Here is a 13,077-nt window from a genome sequence, read left to right on the forward strand (position 1 = left end):
CAATACCCAGAAAATTTCACCATGTTTTCAGGAATGAAATGTTATAGAAATCAATCAATCGATATATGAACAAACCATTCTGTAAAAACCTTCAGGATATAGATAAGAATAAAACTGGGAAATATATCAAACACTTAAATGTGTATTTTGGATATTTTCTTTCTGCACGTCTGAAAGAAGATAATACTACTGAAACAAAATACTTCAAAATCTGAAAACAGTGTCAGAAAAAACAAGCGTCTTAAATCAATATACATACAATACGTAATTTTTCTTTTCCTCCTATATTCAGGGTGAGCTCAGAAATGAGAATGTCCTGGTTCTTACCGATTTGAACACTGGCTATGGTGTTGGCTTCACTATCACACAGTGGACTTATTTCAAGTTTATGCTTCTTTTCAATGTCTCCTGAATAAGACGACAGCAGAGCACAGAGATTAGTTTCTGAACACAGTGAACGAACATGATCATCATGAGAACTGGCTACCTTGGTGGAAGAACTCCTCTGTGACCTTCTCACTCCACTGTTTGCTGAGTTCCCACGGTCGACACGGGTTACAGATATCTGCACACTTCAGGGCCATCTGGAACACATGTCAATTTGGTCTTAAGAGCCGAAAAGTGTCTGTCTTTATTAAAAAATATGGTATGCAGCCCTTGCACTTAAAATCTGGACATCGCAAACTTCAAGTACATTATAGACAGCTTTATAAAGTTCAAAATCAACTAAATTAAAATTATATATTAATAAATGTAACTCGTTTCTTATCTATAATTTTACAATTATTTCCCCTCTTTGTTTTTAAAGCAAACGTCAAATGTATTATTTTATTTTTAAGTCAAAGCTGGCATATAATCTGTAAATAAAACTTTATATAAACTACATAATGTTTGTTTTTAGTGAAACTAATACTAAATTGCACATTCCCACCTGCAGAACAAAATGTCGATGAGAAGCGTGTCCTAAACACAAGTCGTTCTCATCCAGATGTGTCCTGAAGCGGGACAGGTACTCATTCTGTCGGGTGATATCTGTGGCCAGAATAAGCGACCCCAGCTGCCTCTCTATACCCAGACTGTTAGAGACACCAATTAAACACAGTCAATCAGAACAGAGGTCATTTACATAGAAAAGTCTTAAAGAGACAGTAGTGTACTTTTTATAAATTGATTATAACATTTATAATTATTGTAAGTGTAATAAATTGTTACAAATAATTAAATACAAGTAAATACAAGTATTTTTCCATTTTGCTAAAAAGTTCATAGGAAAAGTGAGTTGAAAAAACTAATTGTTATAGCTTATAATTAATAATTGCAATGTATAATTCTTAGAATGTATAAATAAGTATTTCCACTTGGCAAAAAAGTCCGTCCTAAAAACTGAGTCAATAAAGAATATAATAATAACAATAATAAAGGAAAAAATTATCATTAAAATAAATAATTAAATTAGTTATAAAAATAAATAAGAAAAAGAAAATGACTTGCTTGTAGAGTAATAAGTCATAACTTAAATTTAGGCTAAAAAGAAGTGAAGAGACAGACCTGTCTTCCGCAGGAAGATGGGAAAAGAGTTCGGTCTCTCTGAGCAGACCCACTGCAGACCTCCAGTGATGGTTTTCCAGAACCGAGGTATTCTACAGAGCGACACACACACACACACACACACACCAGTGCCGATTGACTTTGACATGTTTACAAATACAGTAATTTACTCAGAACATAAAGAGGATTGTGGAGCTAATGATGTGCTTAAATCCCATTGGACGGCGCTCTAACCCGGTACAAAGCTGCAAGGTAATGGTTGGTTTTGATGAGGAAAGGCTGGTTGACTCCAGGGTGGTCCAGATCATGTGTGACCGCAGCCAGCAACCCTAAGAGGATGTCGAATGATGTGAGGGACTCAGCGAGCTGCGGATACACACACACACAAACACAAAGAAAGAGACGACTGTAAGTCTACATGTAAGCATTAAAAGTCAATTACGGTATATTTAATAAAGGGACAATCACCTTGGGTTCTCTCAGGTAACAGTGCATGGCCTGGGTGACATCAGCAGCATGGACTGCATTATGGTAAGGGTTCTGATTGTGGTAATCTTCTTGAACCAGAACTGAAACATTTCAAGTAATTCAGCAAGTTTAGTACAGTCAGTGTATTAGGGCTGCGGATAATCATTTAAATATATGATGACAATCAACAACTAATTTCATTCTCAGTCAGGCATGCAGAACCTCCATCTGTTTAGGGAACTGAAAAATACATTTTAGGATTACAATAAATATATTGTAATAACAATACAAATAATTCAGATGAGTTGATCAGATGTTTCAAATCATAGTCATGTTAAAGTTTGCTGTTTAAGGTTGTTGAGATGGTTTTCCAAGCAACTTTTACAATATTATAATATATGTTCATGGTGAAATTAATACTTCTTGTAAATGTTATAAATTCTTGTAAATAAGAATTTTTAACTTTTGCAAAAAAAAAAAGCTAAATACATTCTAATAGCAAGCGAATAAAAAATAACAGTTATAATTAAGTTAATTATAATACAAATACAACTACTTATTATTAAATAGAATGAAATGTAAGTAAATCTGGACTAATATATAAAAAATACTAATATATTTTAAATATTTTCTTTTGTTGTGAAACATTTGAGGTTTGAAATGACTGAAATTTCATTGAAATGTTAAATGATATTATAAAGTAATTACAATAGGCTGAATTAAAAATGTTCAAATTAAGTGCATATACATTCATACATTTAGCATTTTTGCATTGTTTTAATCAAGTGTATTTAATAAAATAAAACTATGTTTTTTAAAATACCATTAATAAAAGAAGAATTTATTGTTAATTTCAGCCATAAACAAGAAAAACACTTACCTAGAAACCGACGCACTTTAACCATGTCTAACTGGAAGAGCTCAATGAGGCCATACTGGTTCAGCAAATGAAATGTCAAGAAGACAAGACTGTTTCCTTCAAAAACAACAAAGAATTTAAGAGGAAGGATGAATTTGGCTAGGCAAAGCTTCATCCTCATTTCTGCACAGCCACGATGCAACAAGCAGGTGGCAGAGTTGACCACAACTGAATGAGAAGTGGACTTATGCAAAGTGGCTTGATATAGTGAAGCTAAAGTACTACAAATCTCACATAATCACACACAGAAATCAATAAATATTTACCATTTGTAAGTCTGTCGAAGAGGAATATATCAAAATTCCAGGTTCCAACCTTTTCAAGCATACACTGGGAGAAAATGAGGGTGAGAACAGATGAAAAATCAATAACTCCATGTGTTATGTATTCATACTGCAAATGTTGAATATTCAATACAAACTAAAGTCACCAGGGTTTTATCACAAAGTGCGTTTGTGGTGCCATACCTTGGCCTGACCGCAGTAGTCCTCGTCCAGGATGTGGAGGGGGTTGAGGTGTGGCGCTCCTCGCAGCAGACGGGACGAAAGCAGGTGTCGCTGGAAACTAAAGAGCCTCCGGATCCTCCGAGCTGGAATCGACCCTGCTGACTCAGCACGGGCTGAGCACAAACACACACGCATGAGAAAGAGGACATGGAAATTCCATGATGCAAAATGCCACTTAAAATTAGTATCCACAGCAATTAAGCTGAAATTGCTTTTCAAATTAGAAGCTTTTAGTGTCTTTGGCTTTCGTTCATGTCCAGATCCACCCCCAGCCTCACTGACTGGAGCCCCTGCTGTTTAAAACTTCGCTTGCTATCGTTGTGATTGTGGCGCTCAGGCAGCCTACGAGGGGTCACGCCTGACTGAAGCACAAAAGGCAAAACCAGTCCGGAGAGAGTCTTTAAAACAGGGTTTCATTTCACCACAACAGAAGAGCAATAAATCTTTTCATGTGCTAACTGTACGTTTTCCTGAATTCAGCTCGCCCACATTGGTAGATCAACACAGACAGAGAGACTATGAAAACTGGAGAAAACGTCTTTAATATAATTAGGTTAGAATATATTAACAGATAACAAACATAAGGGTGAATGAGAAGCGCCACTTAAAAAATAAACCATTTTATGATTTTTTTTTTTTTAAATAATAAAAATGTAAATAGACATTACTTTCAAACTGACATATAAAAAATGGTTTAATGTGTATTTAACTAAATGAATAGTTTTTTTTATTTTTTTAGAATTTAATATTTTTCTAAATTATTACATTTAGAATTTAATTCTTTACTCATTTCTTAAGTGACATTCTCAGTCCTCCAGGAGCAAAATATAGTATACAAAATATATTTTATATGTAAAAAAATAAGAGCTTTTAAAACATAACTACCTACCAGTGTTTTTATTTATTATTTTATTGAGAAAAAAAAGCTACTACTATGGAAGTCAATGGCTGCCGTCAAATGTTTGGTTAGCAACATTCTTCAAAATATCTTATACTGTGTTCAAGAGAAGAAAGAAACTTAAACAGGTTTGAGTAAATTATGAAATTTAAATTTTTGGATCATTAACCCCATTACATTTTTCTGGTAAAATCCATTTAATTTCAATAGGAATCAGCAGGATTGGGAGTTCTGAGAAACTGCAGAAAATCTTCTTGTGCGGATTTCGCTCGTGTTTAAGTGTATTTGCCACTTTGACAGGTTTGAAAGTGACTTTTTTGATAATTCTCTACTGTGACAGCACATTTACAACATAAAAGACAATAGTGATGTTTTCAAAAAGAAAATACTTTCAAATTAAACTGATCCGCTTCATTCAGAGTCTAATAGCTCATCCCGAAATGGTCGAATTTTTCATTTTCAAGAATTATTTTCAGAGTTTGTTGATTTGGTTCAAAGCTTTAAACATATTCAATAACCGTGATAAAATACCTCTGATACAAAGCGGCTCTATTGTGCTACAGAGCTAGGGATGTTTGCGAGTGCTAATTTGGGTACTTACAGTGTAATGTGCGGAAATCGACGCCCAGGTACGGGTGCGAGCCTCTTCGTTCAGGTTCAAAGCCTACCTGACTTCTCACTCTCACATCTCCTAGAAGGCATCAACACACAAGTCCTCAAGATATTTGTAAGCAAACACAACACACAGCAGGTTACAGGCCTGGATACAGGGGGACAGAGACAGACATACACACACTGCTGACGGATGGGGGGGAAAGGTGAGGACAGGGAACAGACCATGCATCGCCATGCCAGAGGGACTTATGCATTAGTATTCAGACGGCAAGGAGCAAAGGAGGACGCATGGAAGAAAGACAAGCTTGTGCTTCAGCCCAGGACAGAATGGAGAGGAAATCAGAGGGACTTCAACGAGGCTGGCCAAAGCTCTAAAGTCACATCTGTTCAAAAGTCATTCAATAGGCCTTTTCATCAAACTCTGGCTGTGTGTGTGCGTGTATTTGCATGGACAGGGAGAAGGAGGGGGGACGCATAAACTTTTACTGAGTAATGGCAGCCGCCAGCATGTCAGTCACTACTGATTGGAATTCATGTGCAGTTAAAAATACGTCATGTGCGTGTAAATAAGTCAATAAACAAATATTAAAATAGCCTCCCAGCAGTATATTTACTTACTTGAAAACAGCTGTTTGAATATTACACAAGCTCCTATCAAAATACCAAAACTGTGAATTACAATTACATAAAAAACACGATTCAAATAAATAAAAAAAGACAGACATGAGTTTCAAAACTAAACGACAATAACAACAAAAAAAATCATAGAGTCGGAACGACCGTACAAGAGTGTAGCACATGCAGCAAGCGAATCAGAAAAAAAAAAGTAAAAAACTAAAAAAAAAAAACTAAAACAGAGATGCAGAAGAAAAGCCGCGCAGGTTGAGGAAGCAAGACCACATCATGGAAACCAAAAGTGCGCTCTCGTCTTCTGTTTTTGCGCCAAACCTCTCGTACGCATCTCCTGACCCACTAATATTATTAGAAGACATTGTAATGTGAGAAATGCCGCTGATTAGACAGTGCCCTCTGACGCAGGTCTTTAAGGAGGAATGGTGCGGAAAAAGTTATTAAAGGGAAAGGTCGTGAAAGCGAGTGAGCGGGTTTGTCTCTCCTGGTGAGATGTGTTGGTTCATACCTGGTGTAAACACGAATGAGGGTTTGATTGTTTTGTTTGTCACAGCTTAAAAACAAAGCAAAAAAAAGAAATTACGATCAAATATTAGGTCAGGCTTAGCTTTACTAGGCTGTTGGCTACATGCTTGTTACTGAACGTGTAGAGACTCCAGGTGGTTATTATGTTCTTGGGTTTTACTAATTCATGGTACAGTGACAGAAAGCAAAGCAGTCAGTGTGATTGGGAAGTGATGAATTGGTGTAAATGTCAGTCAAACGGATCTAATGTGGAACCACCACCTTCTTAGTACACTGTTGTGTAAAATCTCTGACAGCACAGATCACAGGCCTCATGTATAAAATTTACGTAGGTTTCATGCACAGATACTGAAATTCTGCACAATATTATATACTGATAACTATTTTCAGATTATTGATGAAGAATGGCTGGTAAATCTATACAACAGTTAAAAACAATAAAAAAGGCTAATTGCATGCTATGTCTTTGACATGCGCTCTTAAAGACAAAGTACTCTCAAAGGGTTACATTTTTGCCATAAACCATATAAACTGTAAACTGTAGTGCAATAGTGCCTGCCAACTTTTTTTAGCAGCACTGGTTTTGAAAGTATTTTTCCCATTCATTTTTCCCCCAAAAGGATTTATTTAAAAGTCTTGTTAAAGCCTCATAAGCCATGAACCAAGCCAACCAGCTGAAACATTAACTCTCATTTGTAGCAAAAAAACGTGCAGACAAACATGCAGGATTAATGGCTTGAACTTAATGGCTTAAGTGAGGGGAACAGCTACAATCCCATGAACCATTGCGAATGACAATTATGGTGAAATTTAAAACTACAAATTTTAAGTTTGTAATTACATCTATAGAAACAATATATATCATTTTTTTTTTTTTTTTAAGAAAACATCCATATATACACAAATATTCAATATTCCCTTCTTGCATGATTTGCTGCTCTGTGATTGGGGCCATTGTCCTGCACAGCATCATGGGTAATGTAGTTTTTTATTATATATTCCATTGGTACATGATTATTTTAAAAACCTCACAACAGCTCTGTCTTTAAAGGTTTGTAAGTTATCATAAAAAAAGAAGCTTTTACTTCAGAAACCCAACTTTTGCACTCTATTACCACCTCTTTAAATCAGAAAAAAGAAAAAAAATCCAACAGCACGATAAATATCCAATAGTGACCAATATCTATAAATAAAAACTATACCTGTGACACTTTTGCATTTCACAATACTAGAAAAAAAAAAAAGCAGGTTGTAAATTTCACCTGTGTTGATGAAAGAGGTAATAAACTGCTCTAGTTTTCCATAAAATCTCTAAATACACTTAACCCGTAATCAAAATTTCCTGATACAAAACAATGACTTAGCATAAACCAGGGATCCTCAAATCTGGCCCACGAGATCCACTTCCCTGCAGACTTTAGCTCTAACCCTAATTAAACACACTTGATCCTGCTAATCAATGTCTTCAGGATCATTAGAAAATCACAGTTCAGTGAGTTTGCAGCACAACCCTGCAGCGCATTGGCCCTCCAGGGCAAGATTTGAGGAACCTTGGCATAAACCTTAACTGATTCCTTTGTTAATCCAACATGAGACTGAATAAGTGCTTTTTCGATGTGCATTTTGTTCGTACGCAATGTTTAAACATCAGGCCCTGTCAGATCTTTCAGTGCTGTCTTATGAAGTCAAAAGGGGCACAGATAAAACTCTTGGAGGTCCCTGGGGTCAGCAATCAGTCCGAGTCGAGGCTTGATAAGTATTAAATCAAAGGAAAATTCACAGAAACGATAAGCGATTCCCAGTTGAGGAATGACTTAAGCTGTGGATGTAATGAAGAGATTATCAGAGGCTTTTTGACTGATGGTTGAGGCTCTCCATCCTCTCTGTTACACAATCTGTTGTATAATATGCTGCGCTTGGTAACTTCCAGTGCAGAGCGGTACATCTACTCTGTGTATGAATTTGCTTACAGGTTGAGTGTGTGTGTTTGTGTGTGTGTGCGTGTGTGCATGCATTAAGCAGAGAAGATGATGCTTACCTAGCATGCGAATATACAGAGCGGTTTGATCAGAGCTGTCATAGGAGATTGCTCCACGTCTCTGCGGGGGAAGAGATGCACACAAACGTCAGTATTTGCATTTACTCAAACACGCGGGAAAAACTCATATACAAGCCAAATGCTCAGCAGTGTACATTCAAATAAGACTTAAAAAAAAAAAAAAAAAAAAAACACCACCACAATTTCAAGAAAGCAATTCAGCTCGTAATAGTCCTTTATTGCTCATTTTCTTAGAAATCTTTTTCATGTTTTGATCTGTTCTTTGGAACCTTCTAATGAAAACCAATATTTGTAAATTGCTTTTATACTAAACATTTTTTAACAGAGTCAATGGGATTCTAAGAGGAAAATGTGCTTTTAAAGGGAAATGTCTTTCAAGTACATAGATCCAGCCTCAAACAATCCACACTAAACAATCCAAAGATGAACGCACGATCTTGAAGACAACTTGTGAGAATAGAAAGCATCCATTGAAGTAGCTTGGGGTACTATACAAATAACATGGTAAATATATTAGCATTTTGTAAAACTTGGTACAACACCAACATAATGATAAAAAATCTATAAATATGCCTTTGAACACACTTGGGGATGAAGAGATTTATGATATGAATTACTTAATATTTAGATTATTTTATAAAAACCTGAAAATCACTGATAGTGAAATCCTGTATTATTTTGTCTTAATAAATAAAAAATAAAACCAGCATAAATTCAATTAACTACATAAAATAAGGAATAAACGCCACAATATTAAAAAGTAAAGTATGAAAAAACACCAACATTAGTACATATCTATAAATATGCTAATAACCATATTTAGGGATCAACAGATATTAAAACTCAGACTGATATTGATAATCCCTTAATTATTTTATATTTATATTATTTGATAAAAACTGACAAATAGGAGATATTAAAATATTGTATTATTTTCTCTAAATAAAAAATACTGTTTAAATTAAATGTAATATTTATTTATTTGCTCATATTTACATTTAACATGGCTACTGTTGTTATTTTTAAAGATTAACTTTCAAGAAATGTTAGATGACAGATAATCTCACTGTAAATAGGGCAAATGATCATACACAACTAAATATCTAAAACAATGCATTCCTTAACACCCTTTTATTAAGAGAAAGAAAATATATTTAAAAAAAGATACAAATATCAGATCACTAGGCCTCCTTTTCAAGTTTTTTATGTAACTATTCAAGTAGCCACGCAACAAAAAGAGTGTGTTAGTTGTCCTAAACTCCTCTTATTTGAGTGACTGGTCAATCTGTGACTTAAAAACACAATCTCACTATACTCACGTGAGAGAAACAGACATGCTGAAGGGCTGCTTCCAGTGCGCGCGCACACACACACGCGCACACAAACACACACACACACACACACACAGCAATTTCCCAGCAGCGGGAGGAAGCTGGAGTGGAGAAGTCTGCTTCACTTAATTAAACCTGCATCATCTGTCCAGTGTTATCTGCTCTCCTGTCTATTACACTTCCACACTGGGCCATTCAGAGATTAATTCAAGAACAGATACTCGCACCACTGCTCATTATGCAGATGCGAGTGTGACTGGCTGTCCCAGAACGGTGGGCGGAGCTTTCTATGACCACAACACTCGAAAGAGGCCTTTGTGTGCCGAACACGTAGTTTCCATACTGGCTGTTCCTTAAAGGTAGGAAGCACAGGCTTATTTTTTAAGATGTTACTGACACTGCTAGCACAAAACACAACTAGATGACAGCATTCCAGCTTTCGCTTTTGTATTTTCTTTGTTTCAGTAAAGTACTCATCCACGTGAACTTAAAATCACAAGGAGAATATGATGCATAGAAAGGTTCGGTGTGAAAACACAATACCTGGAACGTATTGTGCCACCATATTCCCAAAAAGAACCTGTGCAAATGCAGACAAAGACAAGCACTTGAGCGCAGCTTTTAGAAGGCTGGTCAGGGTGTCCCCAGATGGCATACAATTCAGTCTCTGACGTCAATGGACTGAACCAATTTGCATACTTGATTTTTATCCATTAACAGCCCTCTTGCGCCTCGAGCCTCGGCCCAATAAAACTGCAAATGCACAAAACTAGGGCTGTCACTAAAGATGGGCGATAATAGCCAAAGAACATCTCAACCTTGTGACAATATCTCTGCTTGTGTGTTCTGTTTTTTTTCCGTCCAATTTGTTCATATAGCAACTGTTTCAAAATGTAATGCAAGTAAAAAATACAATAAAAATTATAGAAATATATAGAGACTTTTAAAGTAAATATTTATATTTAAAATGCCTATATTTAAAAAAATATTTTTAGCAATATTTAATAAAATATAATATTTTTGGTAATTTATATATATATATATATATATATATATATATATATATATATATATATATATATATATATATATATAATATATATATATATATATATATATATATATATATATATATACACACACACATACATACACACACTTGTAAATGTATTTCTATATAATAAATAAATATTTATTTATTTATATTATCTGTATATGAATGAAATATTTATATATGTTCCACACAGAGATCTGATCACAACATCATTCAGTTTTTCTGGAATGAAATGTAGAAACATAACGACTGTTATAAAAACTGTGGCAATGGCAAATGCACCGTGGGCAAAGCTGCTTTAAAAACAAAGCATGGTAACACCAAGTGTTGATTTAATTTAGTTATTAGAAGTTAATTTATAAGAAAATCCATTTATGACGTAATTTTTTGACAGAATCCTCATCTTACAGCATTTTTAGTCCTAAGTCCCTAAAGCTCTTAATAGTACTGTAGCTTTCCTGTCTGTCTGTCTATGCAACTACATAGATGATTATAGTACAATATGCTCATGTAATCTTGTGGCAATTGCATTTATTAAAAATGAAAGGCAGAGGGTTTGGTAATCTGCAGGCGGGCATTATTCAGTCAGGGTATTAATGTTGGGCCTGAAAACAGGCCTTAACTGATGGCAGTGCTTTGTGTTAAGTTAATAACCAGTGGAACAGATAAACTGTAAAACTGCTAAGTGAATATACAGGCTACAGAAACAACTGCACCTTGCAGTAACCCTCAATTTTGAAATCTCCTATCAGTAATAACTACCATCAAGCCTGTGAAAAATGAGACTCGAGTCATCCGCTATTGCTGCGACAGTATTTTAGTATCAACAAACTCAGTGTTTACACACATTACTTGGTGTTTTTGCGTGTGAGTAATTTCTACCAGGGGGCTGAGCGGGGCATGACAAACCACCCAGTCGTGCCCATATGGGCTCAGCACACGAGCGGCATCAGCGCAGCCGAACACTGAGTGGGAACGGAGGAGTTGAATTTCTTGGAGAGACCAATGCCAGTTTGTGCCAGCGAGGCGTGACGGTCTGTGCTGTTTTGCTGACTTTCAGTGAGGTGGTTAGAGGCTCAAACTAAAAAAAAATATTTACAATATTGGGAGTTCAGCAGAGATTCAAAAAAAATTTCAGGTAGGCTGATTTTACATTTATAACAAAACAGTTCTGTGAATTCAGCTGACAACAGACAAAAACAAACGTCAGTCTCCACTCAGCCTTTCACGGCAACTTTTATCCACAAAAAAACTGCTAATTGTTTTTTTGAGAGCAGATTAATGACTAGCTAAAAAAAAAAATTAAATAACAACAATAGAATACCAGCATAATTGTAAAGTATACCAGCATTAATAAATAATGACAAATAATAAATAATGAAAACTGGGTAATTATATAAAATAACTTATTACAAATATAAGCTAATAATATTTGTCTAAATATTTAACCAAACATTAAATTGTGTGCATTGAAGGACCTTTACTTACAGTATACCTTATTAACTAGAACAGTCTCTAAAATACTAATAATATTCTGTTGAACATATTGCAGCTTACAATGTACCTCAGTCTAGATTTTATGCCTCGGTACAGGGTTTTAAACCGTTAAAAAGATACAAGGTCAAGACTAACATGGGTGAATGCGTATTATTCAAGACTAATTGAAACTTAACTACACAAACTGAAAGAGTTTTGACTCATTAGTCATTACTTGGTCTAAACACCAAACCCAGACAAACGTTTGCATCCAATAAAGTGGAAAAGTAGTAAAAGGTGTTTTAATTAAAGCAGAGATTACTAGACTTTTAAAGTATAAAAAAAAATGTTTTTTTTTTTTTTTACATATATTCCATTAAATATTGCCAATATATATATTGCCAAAATATGTAATAATCCAATGCACTAACAACCGGATTGTGTTCAGTTTTATTTATATTTGGTCAAAAGATTCTTAGTTGTCTAAACACTGTTGCATTCATCTGACACAACTCTCAATAGCCTCAGATGAACCTGAAACTCAAACCCATCCAGCTAGTTTGTTCAACAATTCATTCTTTCATATGTCATTCATTGAGATTTCTTAAAATACCTCATTGAGACATCATGTTCAGCTGAACTATTTAGACGATCAACATCTCGTGTCTCAATGATACCGCAATGATACTTCACTATGATACCAGGCATTTGCAATGTAAATTAATGGCTTCATCTAATTGTAATAAAACACAGCACACTCTCATGACATGACAAGCAGTCAAAAAATGAGATGTGAGAACATCGATCTACAATGACATAAAAGCAAAACATTCCAAGTTTAATCTCTAGAATGAATCCTGGGTGTGTTAACTCTGTTTACGAGATGGACCATTGTGATTCGTTTGGTTTCACAATGTGGACAAACAACAGCTGTCACCATTTACGTAGTTTTAATATGTAGCTGTCAAATGTTTGACGTATGCTATTTTTAAGGGAGTTCCATCTACACTTTCAGCATTGTTTGTCTCACTGTCACTGTAAAGATTTG

At 35.1% G+C, this 13,077-nt stretch overlaps 1 protein-coding gene across 8 annotated transcripts in view; it reads right to left on the bottom strand.

The window, feature by feature from the left end:
* The window catches only part of LOC113042472 (high affinity cAMP-specific 3',5'-cyclic phosphodiesterase 7A-like), a 34,965-nt gene that overhangs the window by 2,687 nt on the left and 19,201 nt on the right, over positions 1–13,077 (bottom strand). Inside the window, exons 2-14 of one of the 8 annotated variants that reach the window (XM_026201350.1) lie at positions 8,148–8,208; positions 6,093–6,137; positions 5,573–5,605; positions 4,941–5,027; positions 3,403–3,554; positions 3,202–3,265; positions 2,897–2,992; positions 2,017–2,117; positions 1,783–1,914; positions 1,549–1,640; positions 932–1,076; positions 488–584; positions 328–408 (exon numbers count right to left, since the gene is read on the bottom strand). In XM_026201350.1, coding sequence (XP_026057135.1) covers positions 328–408; positions 488–584; positions 932–1,076; positions 1,549–1,640; positions 1,783–1,914; positions 2,017–2,117; positions 2,897–2,992; positions 3,202–3,265; positions 3,403–3,554; positions 4,941–5,027; positions 5,573–5,605; positions 6,093–6,137; positions 8,148–8,208 — 1,186 coding nt within the window. Of the gene's footprint in view, positions 1–327; positions 409–487; positions 585–931; positions 1,077–1,548; positions 1,641–1,782; positions 1,915–2,016; positions 2,118–2,896; positions 2,993–3,201; positions 3,266–3,402; positions 3,555–4,940; positions 5,031–5,572; positions 5,606–6,092; positions 6,138–8,147; positions 8,209–13,077 lie in introns of all 8 variants that reach the window. The other 7 variants (XM_026201349.1, XM_026201354.1, XM_026201353.1 and 4 more) reach the window with 7 other exon arrangements.

This window comes from Carassius auratus, chromosome 24 (assembly GCF_003368295.1).
Source record: "Carassius auratus strain Wakin chromosome 24, ASM336829v1, whole genome shotgun sequence".
In the NCBI taxonomy this organism is placed as follows: domain Eukaryota; kingdom Metazoa; phylum Chordata; class Actinopteri; order Cypriniformes; family Cyprinidae; genus Carassius; species Carassius auratus.